Source organism: Salminus brasiliensis, chromosome 19 (genome assembly GCF_030463535.1).
Source record: "Salminus brasiliensis chromosome 19, fSalBra1.hap2, whole genome shotgun sequence".
Classification (NCBI taxonomy): Eukaryota; Metazoa; Chordata; class Actinopteri; order Characiformes; family Bryconidae; genus Salminus; species Salminus brasiliensis.
The window spans coordinates 19,362,749-19,381,885 of NC_132896.1; the positions used below are offsets into that span (position 1 = coordinate 19,362,749).

At 40.4% G+C, this 19,137-nt stretch overlaps 4 protein-coding genes and 1 non-coding gene across 5 annotated transcripts; 2 read left to right on the forward strand and 3 right to left on the reverse strand.

Annotated features, from left to right (window-relative positions):
* Nucleotides 1–362: 362 nt before the first annotated feature.
* sowahd (sosondowah ankyrin repeat domain family d) lies at nucleotides 363–3,439 on the forward strand. Its single transcript, XM_072663757.1, has 2 exons — nucleotides 363–611; nucleotides 1,040–3,439. The coding sequence occupies exon 2, from the start codon at nucleotides 1,099–1,101 to the stop codon at nucleotides 2,116–2,118; it is 1,020 nt and encodes a 339-aa protein (XP_072519858.1). The 5' UTR covers nucleotides 363–611; nucleotides 1,040–1,098; the 3' UTR covers nucleotides 2,119–3,439.
* Nucleotides 3,440–4,333: 894 nt separating this feature from the next.
* Nucleotides 4,334–6,206, reverse strand: rpl39 (ribosomal protein L39). Its single transcript, XM_072663758.1, has 3 exons — nucleotides 6,102–6,206; nucleotides 5,620–5,723; nucleotides 4,334–4,561 (listed from the first exon to the last, which is right to left on the reverse strand). Exons 1-3 carry the CDS (start codon nucleotides 6,102–6,104, stop codon nucleotides 4,513–4,515), a joined length of 156 nt encoding a protein of 51 aa, XP_072519859.1. The 5' UTR covers nucleotides 6,105–6,206; the 3' UTR covers nucleotides 4,334–4,512.
* Nucleotides 5,307–5,434, reverse strand: LOC140541617 (small nucleolar RNA SNORA69). Its single transcript, XR_011977944.1, has one exon. It is a non-coding gene; the product is annotated as a small nucleolar RNA SNORA69 (small nucleolar RNA).
* Nucleotides 6,207–9,121: 2,915 nt separating the features above from the next.
* Nucleotides 9,122–14,582, reverse strand: upf3b (UPF3B regulator of nonsense mediated mRNA decay). The gene is made up of 10 exons (XM_072663981.1): nucleotides 14,390–14,582; nucleotides 13,644–13,750; nucleotides 13,407–13,513; nucleotides 13,145–13,243; nucleotides 12,943–13,056; nucleotides 12,806–12,849; nucleotides 11,089–11,280; nucleotides 10,788–10,948; nucleotides 10,284–10,608; nucleotides 9,122–10,017 (listed from the first exon to the last, which is right to left on the reverse strand). The coding sequence occupies exons 1-10, from the start codon at nucleotides 14,501–14,503 to the stop codon at nucleotides 9,889–9,891; spliced, it is 1,392 nt and encodes a 463-aa protein (XP_072520082.1). The 5' UTR covers nucleotides 14,504–14,582; the 3' UTR covers nucleotides 9,122–9,888.
* A 281-nt stretch (nucleotides 14,583–14,863) lies between these two features.
* On the forward strand, nucleotides 14,864–18,185 carry ndufa1 (NADH:ubiquinone oxidoreductase subunit A1). Its single transcript, XM_072663524.1, has 3 exons — nucleotides 14,864–15,101; nucleotides 17,893–17,982; nucleotides 18,093–18,185. The coding sequence occupies exons 1-3, from the start codon at nucleotides 15,000–15,002 to the stop codon at nucleotides 18,111–18,113; spliced, it is 213 nt and encodes a 70-aa protein (XP_072519625.1). The 5' UTR covers nucleotides 14,864–14,999; the 3' UTR covers nucleotides 18,114–18,185.
* The last annotated feature ends 952 nt before the right edge of the window (nucleotides 18,186–19,137 follow it).

Consider the following 19,137-nt stretch of genomic DNA (forward strand, 5'->3'; position numbering starts at 1 on the left):
AGAAAGCGTATGAATAAAGCAGAAGACCAAAGATAAAAAAAAAAAAGGAGAGAAAAGCATACAAACAAAAAAGCGACTTTAAATGGTGACAATGGAGGAAGATCTTAGTCTGTATGATTTTTTTGAGGATGTAAAATTCCAGCTTATATAAAAACCTACTGTATTTTTGTGTTGCTGTTGGGTTTTTTGTTGTTGTTTTTTTTTTTTTTTAGGAATAAATATCCTCCTGCCCTGCCTATCCCATTCAGCCCAACAGAGCTGTAACTCTTCCAGTCTGCATAATTCATTAGTAACTTATGAACTTCTGCAGCCTATCAGCAGCACTGTGAGGGGTCACATGTTTAGAGAGAGCCGACCTGTTGAGCGATCAGATATATCAGACTTGAACTTTGCATCAGTAGCTTGTTGTACTGTGAGGGGTGGCGCATGTGGCGGAAACAACTAGTGGACGATGCTGCTTTTTTTTTCTCGGGGAAAACGCGCTCGTTGGGTTAAGAGCTCTTCCCTGAGGTTATTATTTTCTGGGATATGGAAACAGTGGAGTAAAACAGTGCATCGACATGCCCATGACGACAGAAATGTCTTCAACATCCCTGATCCCTTCATAACAGGTAAGTCAGGAGCGGTTGGTTTCATTTGATCCACTAATGGATTAAGAAGCTCTTTTACACCCGTATCAAATAGGGCGTAGCATACAAGGCTAGCATTCTGTAAAACACAATGGAGAAACACCACTGCTTTTATGAAATATTATATTTGTTGAAAAGAATCACTTATTCTTGTTGTAATAAACTATTTATAACAGTATTGGAGAACTACGTGTATGTAATCCAGTAGTAATAAAGAGTGATATGTGCCCTGGTTTCAACAACTGCTGAAAAGAGGAAGAATACAGAGTTTGAAGAAAACAAGGAAGAGGCACTTCTTGTGAGAAAGCATGCAGATTTAAGAGATTTGACCAACTCCTAAGAGACCAAACTGTCTTATCTTTTTCTGTCATCAACAAATTCAGGCACAATTATGTCTGTCTCCTGTATAGGAATTTTGAAGAGGACACTTTCTTGGCTGTGTGAACATTATTCAGTGTTTATCTAAGCCATGGAGGACAACCCAGACAGCACAAGCAGTATTCATTACAGCATCAGCCGTGCGCTGTCAAAGAGCAGCTCTATCAGCTCTGAAAGAAGACCAGACTCTCAGACAGATGGATGTGAAGTCCCTTCAGGAAGCCAGAAATTCAGCGAGAGGAAAATCTCCAACCTTAGTTTAAGTGAAGGGAGCATGACTCGCACACGCAGGTCCAGACTGCAAAAGCAGCTGGAGCTGCAAGGAGCAGCAGAAGCGCAGGAGAAGGGCTCTCTCACCCCAGCCATGCGGAAAAAGTACCTGCAGGAACTGTTTTTGAACCACAAGTCGCACACGGGACTGTCCAGTATACTGTCCATCAAAAGTGCGAGCCTGTGGTCAAGGGATGGAGAGGATGCTGGAGTGTACAGCTTGGAGGACCCTGGCAGTGGAGCATTCTGGGCTTTGGACCCCCTGGAGCATGCATGGATGCTGTCTGTGGTGGACGGCAACTATGACACCATGGTGGACTTCCTCACAGAGGACCCCAGTTTACTGACTAGGAAGGACTTTGTAAGCGGCTACACGGCCCTCCACTGGCTGGCCAAGAATGGGAAACACGAGACGTTGATAAGGCTTCTGAGACGTGCTGAAAAAGAAGGTTCCCCGGTGAACGTGAACTTGAAGGGTAGCGGGGGTCAAACGGCCCTTCACGTGGCGGCCATGCACAACCAGTACATGGTGGTGAAGATACTGGTGGGGGCATTCGGTGCAAACATTGATGCCATGGACTACAGTGGGAAGAGGGCCTGGCAGTATCTCAGGGACAGTGCACCACCAGAGATGAAAGAACTCCTTGGTGCTTGGGATGAGGAACACAGGTATTGGCAACTGAACGTAAATAACAATTGTGCAGGTTCTGAAGTGTACACAGCACAGGAATCACCAAAGGACACTGATGAGGTGGACTCTTTCAACAGGAGAACTGGCAGGTGGCCATTTGGGTCATTTAGAAAGTTGCTTTCCCCTTTTTTCTCCGGAGGCAAGAAATGAAATATGACTATGAAGAAGTTCTATGGCAGGACTGCCCAATCCTGGTAATGTAGAGTTTAGATCCAACACAGCTGACTCTTATATTCAGATGACCCTGAGGCCACCATTGACCTGGATCAGGTGTTTTAGGTGTGTTAGATTAAGGTGGGAGATAAAGGCTGTGTTTGAAATGGAAGGTAGCTGCCTTGATGCCTTATTGTCTATTGTCTATTGTTTCATAAGTCAGTACGACAGCATTTATTACATTTCAGACACAGGGTGGTAGATCTCCATGATCAGGATTGGGCACCCATGTTCTACGGGTACCAAATAACTTAAAAAATCCTATAAAGCCTTGTTCATGTTCTAGTATTCATGGATGAATGACAACCTCATGTATTTGTTTTGTACTTTATCTCATTGAGTTGAACCAAGTGGCTTTCCAAAACAGAATGTAACATACACTATATGTCCAAATGTTTGTAGACACCTGCTCCTCTAGAGTTGCTATTGAAATCAAGGGTAATAATAGGGAGTTTGCTTTCCTTTTGCTGCAGTAACAGCCTCTACTGCCCCCCAAAGCCCTTACATTAGGAGCATTGGAGCACTGCTGTAAGGTGTTCATCACATTAACTATTACTATGCTGTCTACAATGTGTAGAATATACATTTGCTAAAGAACAAAGAAACAGTAATACAGTAACTGCAGATACACACCAATCAGCCACAACATTAAACACACTGACAGGTAAAGTTAATTCTGGTACCTGTCAACGAACAGGAAATATATTAGGTAGCAGGTGAACAGTTGGTTCTTGAAGTTGATGTTTCAGAAGCATGTAAAATGGGCAAGCAGAAGGACCTGAGCCACTTTAAAAATGGTTTATGATTGTGGGTTGAATTGACCTCCAAATTCCCCAGATTTAAATCCAAGTAAGCATCTCTGGGAAGTCCTATCTATGAAGGCCCTACTTCACAACTTGCAGGACGTAAAGAATCTGTTGCTGTCCAACACCTTCATAGATCTTTTGGAACCCATACCTCAACAAGTCAGCTGTTTAGGCAGTACTGACAATATTAGGCAGCTGGTATTAATGTTTTTGCTGATCTGTGTTTATATATAATACACATAACCCAGTTCATTTCACAGTTCTTTCCTTGAATCTTATTAAAGAGCCACCGAACAAATTGTAAGAACGCTCACGTTCCTTTTGAATGCCTCTCATCTGAAAGTAGATGTTGGATGAACCCCACATATTTACACAATTTTTGAAGATTATATTAGGTATTTGCTTTCTTCTGTAAAAGCAAGCTTTCCCCATTGGTGAACTCCTTTTGAAACTCCAACATGCTGTAGGAGGGTGGCTTTTCTTTTTGAATCATGGTTCCTCCATTCTTTTAGCGCAGGGGTGCTCAATCCTGGTCCTGGACATCTACTACTGTGGGGAGTTCCTATCCAACACACCTGGCTCTAATGTTCACACACCTTTGAAAGCTTCATTACCTGCACCAAGTGTTTCAGATTAAGGTGGGAGCTAAATTCTACATTGTGGAGTTGGGCACCCCAGTTTTTGGAAGCTTTCTTAACTACCATCTTCACTGAATGCTGAACAGTCTGAATCTGCATTTCTGTAAAGTTGCCCTGTGGTAACAGTTAAGTAAAATCTTTTGCCAAGTTAAAGATCTCCAAATTAGGTTTATAAAAGGGAAAACGTATAAAAACCATAGCTAGGTCCAACATGGTTTCCTATTTAACATCAAATGTTTAGTGCACTGTAACAAGCCCACAACACACCATAATATTGTGCAAACAATGTACACTAGACAGATGAAATACTCAATCCGTTACATTTAACATTTACATGAAGCTTCTCTGAGAAAGACACACAATGACGTGCCAAAATAGTCCACTACCTTGTTGAATTCTGTTCCCTAGAATAGTGCTCTATATAGTTCTCTGAATTTTCCTATGTACGAGACAGCAAATCAGGCACAGTTCCACACATTTGTCCTCATTCTTACTCACCCAATATATCCATTACCTGATACTAGACTACTGTCTTGCACAATTATTACAAACATTCTTCGTCAATTACCGCAGTACTAGAACTAAAGGTAGCATAATTATCTCGATCACCTAGAGGGTTTAGGGCTTTAGAAGACTTTAACCAGATGGAAGCACATGCAGAAACCCCACATTCAATAAGAGAGAGAGAGAGAGGGCAGAAGGTCAACGTTTCTGGGTTGTTGCCAAATCATTTATTGTTTCCCCAAGAACTTTTCCAGAGTATCTGTACAAAACAGAGAGTCCACTGTTCCACGTAACATGGCTTCTCTCCTGGTCTGGTCCTGGTCTGAGTTGGTGCTGCTGGCAGGATGAAGATGCAGGCAAAGCAGAAGAGGTGAGCAGTGGACTTACAAGCCAAGCTTGGTCCTTCTCCAGTGACGCCTCTTGGAGTTGTACCTGTGAGCAAAAAACAGGTACCCCAAATTAAAACACAAGAACTAAACAATGAGTGTGTTCAACTACTATATGTGCAAGAACAGGGGTGACAGATCTGAGTAAAGCTTCTGTTCTTTTAGACAACAGCTATCCATTTTAGGGACGTTTAAAAGATGCCCTTTCAATACTGACCATTTTAAGTATGAGTAAGAATACATGCACAAGAGCATACAAGAATACCATGCATAGCTTTTTCCTTTCTTTTTTTTTTTTTTTAAATGGCAACAGACATGTCTACACTGCAAATCAAATTTTGATGTATTGTACACCAGAAGAGCAGAATGAGTAGGAGACGCTGGACAACTGCACAAACAAATGCGGTATTTAACCAAACAGCTAATCCCTTGCATATTTAGTCCTACTTTCTACATTACCAGCCAGTCAGCAAAAACCTTCTACACTTTTTTTTTTTTTTACAGAATTCAAACATTAACAATTCTTTACATTGTAGAAATCCCAATAAAGTGTCAATTGAATTGCCCTAAAAAGGGCAAAGGGGGTTCCAGCATCAGGCCGCAATTCTCACCAGGCACATGTAGTTGTACCTACTCGAGCACACCTGCACTACTCTGTAGGATATGGATCAGTGTGCACGATCAGGAAAATACATCAAGCTGTGCAGAGGATGAGTTTCAGGAGTGCAACTGAACTTTTTTCCTAATAATAATAAAATAAAATATATAGTGTTGCCCTCAATATTCTTACAAGCTGTCTCTGCTAAAGAGCACTAAAACCACATGAATGAGAAGTCGTGACTCTATAGCAGCATGTTACTCTCAGCAGGATAATGGCAGTACTCCCACAAAATGAAGCACTGTAATTGCGTCCTGCTTTGTGTGTCAGGGCATGTTAACGAGTCAACCCTCACCTCTATGGACCAACCAAATAACGCAGAAAGGCCGAGACAGAACTTAGGCAGAACTGGCATGCCTAGGGTCTCATCACTGTCCACTAACGGGACAGCTTCAGAGCTCCTATCCCACTCTGTAAAGTCAAGAGCATAGAGGTGGTCTTCTTACCTGATCTTGTTACCAGTCTTCATTCGGATCCACTGTGGAATTGGTCTGTTCTGCTTCTGCTTCTTGGCGAGGAAGCGCTTAATTCTGAAAGTCTTGTGCGACGCCTGAAACAGAGCCGAGACCCGGGTTAGCGGAGTAGCATCTTAGCTAAGCTAGCCAGCCAGGAACGATGAATGCAACTACAATTTTCTTTAAAAGTAAAGATAAAATGCAGGTCTACCACCAAGCACACAACTCTAATTACTCCGGAAAGACAGATAAATAAGTCAGGAGTTGGTGGGCCCGTATTAAACGTGTTCGTAGCGCAACTATAATTAAGCCCGCGTCTCCGTGGGGATCTTCAATCATTTAAATGGTTTTTAAAACAATAGTAAGTGCAATTCCGACATATATAAACATATAACATTCGTGGGCATGTATTGGACATGAAATATGCCACAAAATGTACATTTAGACGGCGATGTTCACTGATTATTCCTCACCATTTTGACACACAGTCCTTTCACCACAATGGCGGTGGTTGAAGAGGAAGAACCAGAGGCAACAGAGAAGCTGTATATCCGCGTTACGGGGCGGGTCACTGAACACTTCCCCGCCTCAACAACAGCGACCCCCAGCGGATCCAAGAAACACCGAAGCTCTGCGATAAAACGGTCCAAGAATATTTAAGCAGAAAATCAACCCAGATTTCCCCAGAATTCAATTTAAGACACACAGAAAGCCATTTATGTGTTTTGATGTGAAATCATGCATTATAGAGAAAATGACTGACATTGATTTATTCACAGTGGTGGTGATAGGAACTAGGGGTCCTGATGTCTACAGGGAAATTGTAGACATTATGTTGTTATAAGATTTGTATTTTTCATCTTATACTCAATTTTTTTTTATTGGATGCACGGTTTCTGCGTAGCAGTGGATTTTTGCTGATTTATAAATGAATAAGATGCATGAATGAATGAAAGTGACTACACTAAACACACTGGTAACGCCCAACCAACCACATGGGGTACCAGAGCAACCACTTGGTAACACCTGAAAGGGAACACTTAAACAACACAATATAACTCCAAGTAAATCAAACTTCTGTGAAATCAAACTGTCCACTTAGGAAGCAACACTGATTGACAATCAATTTCACATGCTGTTGTGCAAATGGAATAGACAACAGGTGGAAATTATTGGCAATTAGCAAGACACACTCAAAGGAGTGGTTCTGCAGGTGGGGACCACAGACCACTTCTCAGTACCTATGCTTTCTGGCTGATGTTTTGATCACTTTTGAATGTTGGTGGTGCTTTCACACTCGTGGTAGCATGAGACGGACTCTACAACCCACACAAGTGGCTCAGGTAGTGCAGCTCATCCAGGATGGCACATCAATCCAAGCTGTGGCAAGAAGGTTTGCTGTGTCTGTCAGTGTAGTGTCCAGAGGCTGGAGGCGCTACCAGGAGACAGGCCAGTACACCAGGAGACGTGGAGGAGGCCGTAGGAGGGCAACAACCCAGCAGCAGGACCGCTACCTCCGCCTTTGTGCAAGGAGGAACAGGAGGAGCACTGCCAGAGCCCTGCAAAATGACCTCCGGCAGGCCACAAATGTGCATGTGTCTGCACAACTGGTTAGAAACCGACTCCATGAGGATGGTATGAGGGCCCGATGTCCACATCTGGGAAATAATGTCTCGCTCCATCCACCAACGTCACGTTGCACCACAGACTGTCCAGGAGTTGGCGGATGCTTTAGTCCAGGTCTGGGAGGAGATCCCTCAGGAGACCATCCGCCACCTCATCAGGAGCATGCCCAGGCGTTGTAGGCACATGGAGGCCACACACAACACTGAGCCTCATTTTGACTTGTTTTAAGGACATTACGTCAAAGTTGGATCAGCCTGTAGTGTGTTTTTCCACTTTAATTTTGTGTGTGACTCCAAATCCAGGCCTCCATTGGTTAATAAATTTGATTTCCATTGATTTATGTGTGATTTTGTTGTCAGCACATTCAACTTTGTACAGAACAAAGTATTCAATGAGAATATTTAATTCATTTAGATCTAGGATGTGTTATTTGAGTGTTCCCTTTATTTTTTGAGCAGTGTGTATATAGCAACCACCTAGGAATTTCATAGCACCCATAACCACCAAAAAGTAACATCATTGCTACTTCCTGGCAGTGGAAACCACTTAAACTGCACAACCATCCTTCAGGAATTGCACTTTTCTTAATTTTATTTAGTATCCAATACCACAAGTAAACCTACATACATCTTCTGAGCTTTTTTTAATATAATGTCAGCTTTAATCAAATGGAAGTAAGTCCCCCAAATATGTTTTGGAAATAAGATGTTTAGTAATTGAACAAGAAACGTGTGAAATTTGACTATCACTCTTTGTCTGCCCGAATGAATACACTGAGCAAAACAACTAACCTGCTAACTAACTACTCCCCAGACACTGCAGTTAGGGCTGCCTACCATTCAAAGCATGTGCTCACTATTATGTTTGTGTTTCATGCAGGGATGGGTTAAAAGCAGGAGTCAAATTCCTGTTTGTTAAACAATGGCGATTGAGTGGCTCTTCCTCTTCTTCAGAGTTTTTATTTTTTACATCATATTAAACAGACCTATTCTTTTTAAAGCTTTTTGGTACTGTTTAAAAACACTGTTGAGAGAAAATATTTTTAGAAATTGATGTGTTTTGTGTTGTTTACACCAGTTGAGAGGCATGTCCCAAATGTTTTCAGTTATCTAGATTATTGAATTTTGTTTTAACGTGGTTATTTAAATAAGTTTCAAATACATAATTTGTTATCAACAACAAAAAATAGTTTGAACTGATAAAGCCCCACAAAAGATCAGGGAAGTACACCTTCCCTCTTGACCATGTAAGTTTTATTTATCACTACACACTGTTAATGGTGGCAGAGCACATGACAATGGCTACAGTCTTCTACTGTTTACTGTCTACTAGGAATTACAGCAATGTTTTTGAGCAGGGGTGCCACCGTATCTCCAAAATTGACTGTGACGGACAAGACAACTGGGCACTACACAAGTCCCAAGTCCCTTTCCATTACCATGGACAGTGTTGTGTATTTGAACACTGCAGGGTTCAATGGTTTAACAGATAGCAAACCTTCCTGATATCTCTGAAGAATGTCAAGTTCTATCTCCGTTAATCAGCAGCAGCAGGAAATTCTGCCACTGATGTTGAATATATTTCACAGTGTGACAGTGTGTAAGTGCACAGCAGTAAAACATTTAACTGGATTAACTAACTAATGGAGACGGTCACACAAGTTCCACTGTGTGAGAAACGCCACACCATAAGCTGAAATGCAGATTTTGATTGGTTCACACACTTTTTGCCTCCAAGTTATCACTGCTATGTGCAGTTTATAGATTAGCTAAAAGTGGTGGGTTTGATGGCCACTCGCCCCCATGGTTCCGGCAGACATGGGTTCGAGATGGCCAAAATGTTTGCAACAAACTAATCTGGAGAAGCCTTCTCCGTTGGGTAAAGCTTTATTGCAAAAATAGGGAAGGCCACTCACAAATTTAATAAGATTTCCAAACAAGCATCAAAAACAAAAAAACAAAAAAAACTGACAGTGGCAAAGGCATGTCACCAAATCACACCTTAGGTGCATGGCTCACATTCCATGTACGAATTAAAGGTTAGTTTGGAAGAAGAGGGGGAGGAAAAAAAAACAAACAAAAAAAAAAAACAACACCACCACTCCTTAAATCATCCAAACAAATTCTACATCTGTGATGTACGAATATACGGATTATGTAACCTGTGAACTGAGCGAACAGCAAAACACTTCAGAAAAAAGAAACTTGACAAAGACTACTTTCTAGAACTACTGTTGGAGCGTGGGGAAATTAATCGAACCGGGGTAGAAGCCTTGCATACCAGAAAAGCTGAACAGCTGTGAAGTACAATAAGTTTGGCTGTGTACCAAGAGTAAGGTCACTTTTGAGTCCTCATGATCCAGTCACTTTGGCTTCTCTTGCTATGCCCCACTGCTCAACTCTAGCATCAGTCAGGGAGTGAGAGCTTGCCCTCGTCTTTCTTATAAACTGAAATGAAAGAGGGCTAATTTAGGCACTGTAGGGTGACAGGGTTTTACTTCTGTCTCTCTGACAGAGAGCTTGAGAAGGACAAGAACATCTTGCTTTGACAGCACCACAGTTTTCAGGCGCTGATTTACCCTGGATTTACCAGAATTCCTCCTCAATTGTGTCATGCTGAAATTTCGGCCTTTCCTCACTCCTCCCCCTTCTGTGTATTCTTGGAGTCCCGTTCGGTCTTCTTATCCCCGGCCTGGCCATCTCCTGTTCCTCCTCTGTTGCGGCTCCTCGCGCCTGGCTGGTACAGCTGAATGGCAGGTCGATCCTGGAGCAAAATGAAAAGTACTTATCATGGAAGAGTATACAGCTGATGAATAAACTTCATACTGTTGAAGTAAATTCTCAGGTATCTGAGTGGTGCAAAACTAAACTGGTATTGTCTATGATACACAGTTACCAATGATTAGGCAGGTTTGTGGCTGTTGTTTCCATTAAAAATACTCCCTTTTGAAGGGAGCACTTGCAGCAAGTGCACACATGCTTTACAAACTACATACTGGTTGTTTACAATTATTAAGAAAAAGAGTATACCTTATTTCTTAAACGATCCTTTTTAACATTTTCTTCCCTTTTACCATCTTTAGAGGACCTCTCAGACTTTTCAGGTTGAGTGTGACCAGAGGAGTCCCCAGTATTCTCATTCTTTCTCTTTTCCCAAACACGCTCTTTTTCCTTTTTCCCCTCCTCTTCTCTCTTTTTGTAGGTGTTTTCTCCATCATGTCGCTCCCTCCTCCTCCGACGCTCTTCATCCTGTCTCTTGATTCGGTCCTTCTCTTTTTGACGACGTTCCCTCTCTCGATCTCTCTCTCTGTCAGCATCACGATCCCTGTGCTCCTTACGTCCGTCCTCATCTAATCTGTATTACGTGTTGAGGAAATAGGAGTGATTAAATGAAAACTTGCCAATGTGCTTCTTCATTAAGAATGGACTTAAGGACTAACAATAAAAATAATGCTGGACCTTTAAGATCTGAACCATGTTCCTTGCTTGAGGCTTAGACAACTACAACTACAAACAAACAGAATTAGTGCTCACTTTCTTGTCTTATCCTCTCTGTGTTCACCATTTTGACGTTTCTTTGCATCCGCTCCACCTGGAGGCCTGTCGTCCTTCAGTTTTTCTCGGTCCGGCTTCTTCGGCTTATCTTTTGGCTTTTCAGTATCCCCATTCTCTGGTCTGTCTGGTTTTTTCAACAGCTAAAACAGAAAATGACGGTTATGCGGCAACTTCTAAATGCCATACAAGTGAGGGGAACACAATCCACCATCTATTGCAGAAGTAAAGCAGTAAACCCATTAACCCGTTTTGATACAGCATATATACCACAGTCATGTACCTTGATTTTTGGCTGGTCATCTTTAGATTGGTCCTTGTCCTTGTCAGGTATCTTTTCTGCTTTTTTAAGTTTCTCAGCCTCTTTGCGTTTCCGTCTGTCCTCCTCTCTCCACTTGCGCCGTTCTTCGTCTCGTAAACGTTTTCTCTCCAACTCTCTCCTTCTCCTCTCCTCTTTCTTTTCCTCCCTTATCCTCTGAATGAATGGAGCAAATATATGAGGGTATTACTACTAATGCATCAAAGCTGTTAAACAATACCCAAAAACTGTACAACTGAGGAGAAGCTGAAACTCTACATTATGATTACTAATGACTTTCTAAAACGTCCTGTGATTCACACTAAAAGCAGCAAGCACCACAGTCTATTCAGCAATGCAATCTGTGTGTTTACACCAGGACGTATTCACCTTTTTGGAGTTTTTGGAGCAATACCTGGATGATCCATTTCAAATTATCCAGCAGTTAGTTCCGCAATGTGATTGGCCGAGAGATGTTCTAGTAGTGCCATTATTGCATGATAATGACACTCTGACCGAAGCTCTTTAAGTATTACTCCGCCACATACAGCAAAAGCAAAAGACTGCCCAAATTTATAATAATAAATTCATAAAACCTACTGGCTTTGAAAATATTTACGTTGATTTAAATTGGGAAGATGAAGCTTTTAACGACCACTTCCACTGAAAGCTAAATGCTGGAAATTGTACGCTGTTATTCGCACGTAATACACTAAAGACACATGTGGGTTTAAAACATTACTCATCAGACAGGCTGCTAGGTAGGTAGACAGGTAGGTAGGGTACATTGTGTAGTTTGAGACACAGAATAAGATCAGCCAATCAGAGGAAGCATGATTTGCTACATCCTTTAAGGCAGAACCAATTATTAGAATACAGTCGGGTGAATACGAAAAAGTTCAGCTCCACATAAGTCAGTTCTTAATAATGAACAGCTTTGGGGGTGTGTGTAGCAGTGTGCGTAGCCATGAGATTAATAAAACCTGTAACATCGGCTAATGTTTTGGCCATTGCTTGTAACCCTGATGATTGAGAAATTATAAACACTTCCTCGACTATTATAACTGAAGGGCAGAGTCTGATGATGTTTTAGCAGCGGGGTGACTGACAGAAGATAACTAATTTAGCTTGCGGATTGTTGATAATTAAATCATTGTTTTTCTGTCTTCTTTGTCTTAAAATCTTACAATAAATGGCAATAATGGAACTGTTGTGTGTGGAACTGTAATATCAATAATACAATATCAATAAGAGGCTTGTCCTACAACATGAGGTGACAGACCCAAATAAACAACAGACATTTATTTCATAGTCTAACTATACAACTTCTCAAACTAAGTTACACGCTCAACCCACATGTAAATAAAAACTCTTCTGTGTGTTAAGCGGGCCACAGCATTCAGGATTTTGTCCATTGTATTCTGATTGGCTATAATATAATATATGGCTTCATTACAATACTACTATCTACTTATAAACAGTACTAAGGTACATATTAATGTCTGCATCTTTTATGCCTGTAGTTAAATTATGTGTATAGTCTTCTGTTGTATTGTTTATTTACATATCTTAATAGATTGCACATTAGTGGAGGGTTAGCAAAGTAAGAATATTGTTGTACATTGTACTGCCTGTTGGCTGTGTGCATATGACAATAAAATCGAATAGAATCCCTGAGACATAAGAGAAAATAAATGGTCACCTGTTTGTTCTTAAGGAAGTCCAAAAGAGGAGTTGTTTTCTTGGCTGAAAAAGGAATGTTCAGATATTTTCTTTTTAGTTCAACATTTTTAAGTGTGTTATTTTAATTTATCTGGATTATTTCTATTATAAACTTACCAAACAGTTCCTTTGTTTTGGCCTCTATTTCTTCTAACAGTGTTTCAGGGGTGGAGGAAAGCTTCTCATCATCACCACCATTGTAGATCTCCAAAAATTTCTTATAATCTACATCTAAGAAATAAAAGATCAGATTACTAATCATCTGACAAACGATCAGGCCGTACGTTGTCTTGGAACGTTAACCGAACAAACTCATCACCTTCCTCAATTGTTCCACTTTTGGCATCCTTTTTCTTACTCCTCTTTTTAGCAATCTTCTGGAATGGTGCAAACTCAACGATGGCAGGGTACTCTTGGCCTTCACACAAAAGGCAACATTAAATTTATGCACATTTATTTTGTGCAAAAGAATCAGAATATCAATCAGTCAAACAACACACTTATCTCAAACCAGTTTGAATCGTAGAAAAAAATACAAAGCTGGCACATATGCGATAACTGGTAGACATTTGTTTCCAAACCTCGATTATCAATGAAGACATAACCATCAAATCTGTCTCTGAAAAGAACGATGTCATCTTGGTTCTTGAAATTTAGGTATGCTCTTGCAAAGAGGTGAGGGTAGAGACTGCAAAGAAACAAAATCCTTGATCAGCTCCCCGGTGAATACATTACACAAGGCTCATATAGCTTCAAGAAAGTGCGCTATGTACATCTATAGTCTGAGCTTTCTGTTGTGAGAAGTGTGGGCCACAGACCTGGTGTCACTAGAGAAGAACTCGAGATAATCCACTTCTGGGAGAGGCTGCAGTTGCTCTTCCAGCTCCTCTTTAGTTAGGCTGGGAGGGAGGCGGCGAATTACGATCTAATGCAAACGGGAATAAAGCGAAAACATTGAGAAGTTAAGTAATACCAAACCGTATTATACATGAATGCCTTCATTCTGCTAGCCGACAGTAACACCAACCCCGATACAACATTAGCTAACTGACTGCTATGTTAGTAAACAGGTCGTTAAACCCCCAGATTAACGTTAGCTAGCGAGTTAACTCCGTGCCTGCAGAATTAGCTACAGCTGGACTCCTGTCATCAAACGACGCACGCAAACCTAGCTGACGTGCTTGAAATAGGTGATAAACGCACAGTATTTCGTAGCTGGTCAGTCGTCCATGTAGTTAGATCACTAAAAATAACCACCGAGCACTAGATAGCTAACTAACTTGTTCTACCGCACAGCGCGAATGTTGCAGCTCGCAGGCTAAAACGCTGCCAGGTCGCAGATGTGGTAAATCCGTGTCCAGAAAGTAGCTAGATAGATAGCTAAGCATCCACCCCAAGATTTTCTTCGAAATGCCTGGATGTCTCAGCTGAGATGCAGCAGAGTCATCCACGTTAGTAAAAACACAATCCTGGGGTGGATGTTTAATTTCTGGACCTGGATTTGTCACATTTGCCAGTTAGCTAGCGCACGCTAGCTAGCTAGCCAGCCAGCTAAGCAACCTACCTTTGTCATAGCCTCCTTCTTCTCTTTATTTGGTTTCTCTGCTTTTTCACTTTCTTCGCACTTGATTTCCACCTTCTTTTCTCTTGGCCGTGTGTTTTCCTTGTCCTCTTTCATGTTTCTGTGGGAGTTCACTGCAGTGTAAAAGTTACTGTACTGTGTTTTGGGGAAGAAGCTCGCAATCTGTCAACAGTCGAGAAGACGGCGCTTCACAACTTTTCCTATTGGCCCAACGTCACACGGACCGCGTTTCTGATTGGCTGCAGGGAAGACCTGGCGGACTCGTGTCGGAAGTACCTACGGAAGTTACGGGCGCTAATGGCCACCCTCGTCTTCATTGTTGCATTATTATTGACACTGTATTAATAGTTTGCATTAAAATGTTTAGGAAGTGTTTCTGTGCACCTTATATTTTATATATTAGTATCATATGAGGGATTGGTGACCCGTCTGAACCGCAAGGGGGAGCCATGATATTTCTCTGTAGCTAACTGCCTCGTCAGGAAGTATCACCGGAAATCGGCTTGTGACCGTGAAGGCCAGGGAACATTTTGGATAAAATAGACAAGAAATACAAAAGTCTGTACATAGGCCACATTTCGTCCCCGTCATCATGTGGTATGAGATCCTCCCGGGGCTTGCTATAATGACCGCTTGCTTGACCATTCCTGGCATTGCGACCGCTCAGATTCAGAAATACACGAACGGAGGGAAGGTGAGTGAGGACTGCTGTCGTTTCTCGTTTCGGCTGTTTTAAGACTGTCAGGCTTCACGACATGCTTTTATATTGATATAATTTACAGTAAGCATTGAAATCCACACTGACTCCAAGTTTTGTTTGGTGAAAGGAATGAATAATTAAAAAAAATCCCATATACCCACTTTCCCTGTACATTAGACTGTAGAGCACTGGTTATAAATATGCTGGATAGAGAGAAGGGAGAAACTCAGTAACGAATAAAGTAATTAAGACAGAAGGTTGTTTTGGCTGAATTGAATGAAAAAATAGTGCAACACATAAATAAGACAGTTGCACATAGTGCTAATTATTTGTAGTTTATTGATTTTTATGAATTTATTTTAAATCTAACAACGAATGGCGAAAACAGAACTGTGGCCTGTGGACCTGTAATCTCAGTAATACACCTGAGGTTTGTCCTCTAATGTGAGATTATAGACCCAAATAAATAAATAGACACTTGATATGATACCATTCCAAAAAAAAACAGACATTTATTTTATAGTCTAATTGTACAACTTACACTGAGTTACACTCTCAACCCACATGTAAATGAAAAACCTTCTGTGCGCTAAGCAGGTCACATCATCCAGAAATTTTTTGTCCACTGTATTCTGGTTGTCTTAAATGTATGCGTGCACTGGATGAAATATCTGTAATTACAACAAGAAGTGTTTGTGTGCACCTTATATTTATTACTATCATATGATATATCTATATAATATAATATCATATATAATATCATTTTTTTTTTATATCATGGTGTACCTAAAAACGGTATAGCACAGCAAAAGTCTAAATGCAGTCTCTGTGTTTTCTATCCAATATATATACACATATATATGGGCAGTGGTGGCTCAGCGGTTAGAGCGCCGGGCTATCGATAACAGGGTTGTGGGTTCGATTCCCGGGCTGCCCGGGAATCATGACATGCTTTTATATTGATATAATTGACAGTAAGCATTGGAATCCACACTGACTCCAAGTTTTGTTCGGTGTGTACTCACTGCCCCTAACACGTGTGTGTGTGTGTGTGTGTGTGTGTGTGAGTGTGTGTTCACTACCAGATGGGTTAAATGCGGAGGACACATTTCGCTGTGCAGTGTACAGTGACAAATACGTGCACCTCTACCTTTACCAATCTTAGAACCCTCCTTGATAACGGCACACTTCTGGTTCAGTTTGTACTGTGTAAGATGGATGGATGGCTGTCTTGTCATTAAGAGCAGTGCCTACTCTTTGAGGTTTCTGATGGGCCACTGTCTGGCCTTTACATATCCCAAAAAAGAGTATTTAGATATTTTAACAAAGATTATAAACTAAAAAGAATGAAAAACATCAGTCAGCATGAAGGAACTTCTCTGATGCCAATGCAAAAGGGAATTCTGAATGAAGGAATTTAAGATAACTAAGAAAGGTGTGCATATCTTGGCCACCCCTGGTCAAACTTCTGTTACTGTAAGCAGTGAGAAGAACTGATCTCCATAGAATTAAAGATAAAGGAAAGGTTCTAAGGAAAGGAGCACCATGCAAAAGTTTGGGTTATAGCTGGGCAGTATGACAATTTTATTGCATTGTGATACATTTTGTTATATGCTTTTTTTTTTAAGCACATTGATTATGTTAGTGCTTAAGGATAACTGATTACAGTGATTACAGTGTCATTAGACTGGTCTAATTAGATGAAGTGCAGTAGATGTGTTCATTATGGGAAATGTTGTGAATAGCAGATTTTAAGAATCTGATGATACTGATGTATTTAGTCTGTGATTACATGAATTGTGACAAATACTGTGTATCAGGAAAAATGTCTTCAAATATCGTGCTACAGTATTTTTACCATATCATCCAGCCTTAGTTTGGGCACCCGAGAGATTTCACAAAACTTTTTGTTTAGGTCTCAGACCGTAATTAGCTTGTTAGTGCTATGTCTTATTCAAAAGCATTGTTAGAAAAAGTCAGGTGATAAAATCTTTAGATAAATGAAATGGATGAATGAAACTGTTTATTATTATTATTTTTATTATTATTATTATTTTTAGGATGGACAAAACACTTCAACTGTAAAGAGAAAAACATCATATACTAACACACCATTTAACTTAGTTGTTGAATTAACTGAATATTTGTTCATTTGTGTATTCACTTTTAACATGTGATTGAAAGATCTGAAGGCTGTATGTCAGTTTGGCTGCTAAGAACACTGAAAATAATTCAAATAATAATAATAATAAAAATAATAAAAAATGTGATTCACACCTCTGCCCAGTAGGTGGCGTGAGTGCATATAAATAAGTTATTGTCTTTGAACTCATGTGCATAATCTCCTTGTCCATTCACATTGCAAAATCAAATGTCTTATGACTAAAAGAGTGGAAAAAAAAACACTCATTTTACTCACACTGACAAAATGGCCCGGTGTCTTACTTACCTGGAGTTGTTCAACTCAAAATGATCATTGGGTAGACTTCATTTAGGTTGGGTAGGTTCATTTAAAGTATTTATACAAGTTTAATAAACAGGTACATTTCTCGTTACCACATGGTTGGACGGATAAACCATTTTTACAGGAGGGGCTGATTTACTAGACAGAGTTTGCGCTAAATTGCATTGTCACTGGTGAACTTCACCACTAAACGTTTTAGGCTTAATATGGGTAATGAAAACTAGAAAAATAATTTCTAGAAAAAAATATAGAATCACAAAGAAAATAATCCTATTTTCTTTTCCTTGGCCTATTAACAATATTTTTTAACATATTGTTTAGGAAAAAAGAATTGTGAGAGTTCCTTACCATTGGCACTTGATGGAGAGAGACAAGCGAGTGTCAGGAACAGGAGTATATTACCATTCAAAGGTAATCTTTTGAATTTTATTTGTTCCGTTGTATTTTATTTTCAAGTTTGTATAAAATTCTTCTTTATAGATGATGAAACAGTTTTCTGAAATGTCTGTTTGATTTCACAGGGACTTGAAAACATTAACTGAAGATCACCCACAAGTCCTGCATGTCCGAAATGTGCATTTTGATCAGCCGTCTATTAAAATAATGTGTATATACCCTTTTGTTTGGTTCTTAATTCATGTTTGAATGTGCCGTCAAGAAAATTAGTTGATAAAAGTGTGTCTTGAAGACCTGTTTTTGCTGGTACCGGTTTCGGATGGCCAAAGTTGGTCTTTGATGGTCGAGGTGGTTGAAAAGCCGGACACTCGGGCATTCATGCTGTTCATTCTTGTCAACCAGCTTGGTTGTGCTGGTGAGCTAGCATGGGCCGGTCAATCACGCTTGCAGACCAGCTAAACGATCTCGAAAAAAACACAAACAACCTATGATGGTGAAGAGATAAGAGCTCAGCAGGGCCTCATAGCCCCCATCACACAGCTGTGAAGAAAATCAGTGTTGATCTACAATGCACCATTTGATATCAATCTAATCTGATTAACCTGGTTTTCAACACAACCATTAAAATATAATTTTTTTAAATGGTGGAATTACCCATTCATTTGTAATCTGACATGACGGAAAAAAAACTTCCATTATATTTTCCTAAACTTTTTAATGAGTCAGTCAGTGATTTTGTAAGAACATCAGGAGTTTCATTACTCTGTTAGTGTTCCTTCTGTTTCATCATTTTAACTGAGAGCATCTCAAGGAACATATCTCAGGCCTTTAAGAACAATCTTTGGACTAAGATGCTTTCACAGCCCCGATAATAGGTGTGCCTGAACTGTGCAGGGCAGTAAATACAAATAAAATACAAAAAAAGCTTATACAGAATATTGTACAATTATGTCATGAAGACCCAGTCCCCAGTAGAGTACCCCCTTAATAACAGAAGTTTGTACTCAAGTAAAGTAGTTAAAGTTGCACAACAGTGGTTCTCCTTCTTTTGGGGGATTCAGGTTCCTTCTGGCTTTTCCTCCAACCCAAATCTATTACGCTTAGCAGCTGATGCTGCTAATTCCGAGCTGATTTCCGAAAGCAGCATTAGATGGATCATCTACAGCCATT

Bases quoted from the DNA above. Each gene is read 5' to 3' on its own strand.
- sowahd (XM_072663757.1), top strand. From the start codon at position 1,099: ATGGAGGACAACCCAGACAGCACAAGCAGTATTCATTACAGCATCAGC.
- ndufa1 (XM_072663524.1), top strand. From the start codon at position 15,000: ATGTGGTATGAGATCCTCCCGGGGCTTGCTATAATGACCGCTTGCTTG. The intron at 15,102-17,892 runs GTGAGTGAGGAC...CATATTGTTTAG, and splicing joins AATACACGAACGGAGGGAAG to GAAAAAAGAATTGTGAGAGT. The intron at 17,983-18,092 runs GTAATCTTTTGA...TTGATTTCACAG, and splicing joins GAGTATATTACCATTCAAAG to GGACTTGAAAACATTAACTG.
- upf3b (XM_072663981.1), bottom strand. From the start codon at position 14,503: ATGAAAGAGGACAAGGAAAACACACGGCCAAGAGAAAAGAAGGTGGAA. The intron at 13,751-14,389 runs GTAGGTTGCTTA...CGTTTGCATTAG, and splicing joins AGAAGGAGGCTATGACAAAG to ATCGTAATTCGCCGCCTCCC. The intron at 10,018-10,283 runs GTATACTCTTTT...ATTTTGCTCCAG, and splicing joins AGGATCGTTTAAGAAATAAG to GATCGACCTGCCATTCAGCT.
- rpl39 (XM_072663758.1), bottom strand. The intron at 4,562-5,619 runs GTAAGAAGACCA...TTTTGCTCACAG, and splicing joins AAGACTGGTAACAAGATCAG to GTACAACTCCAAGAGGCGTC.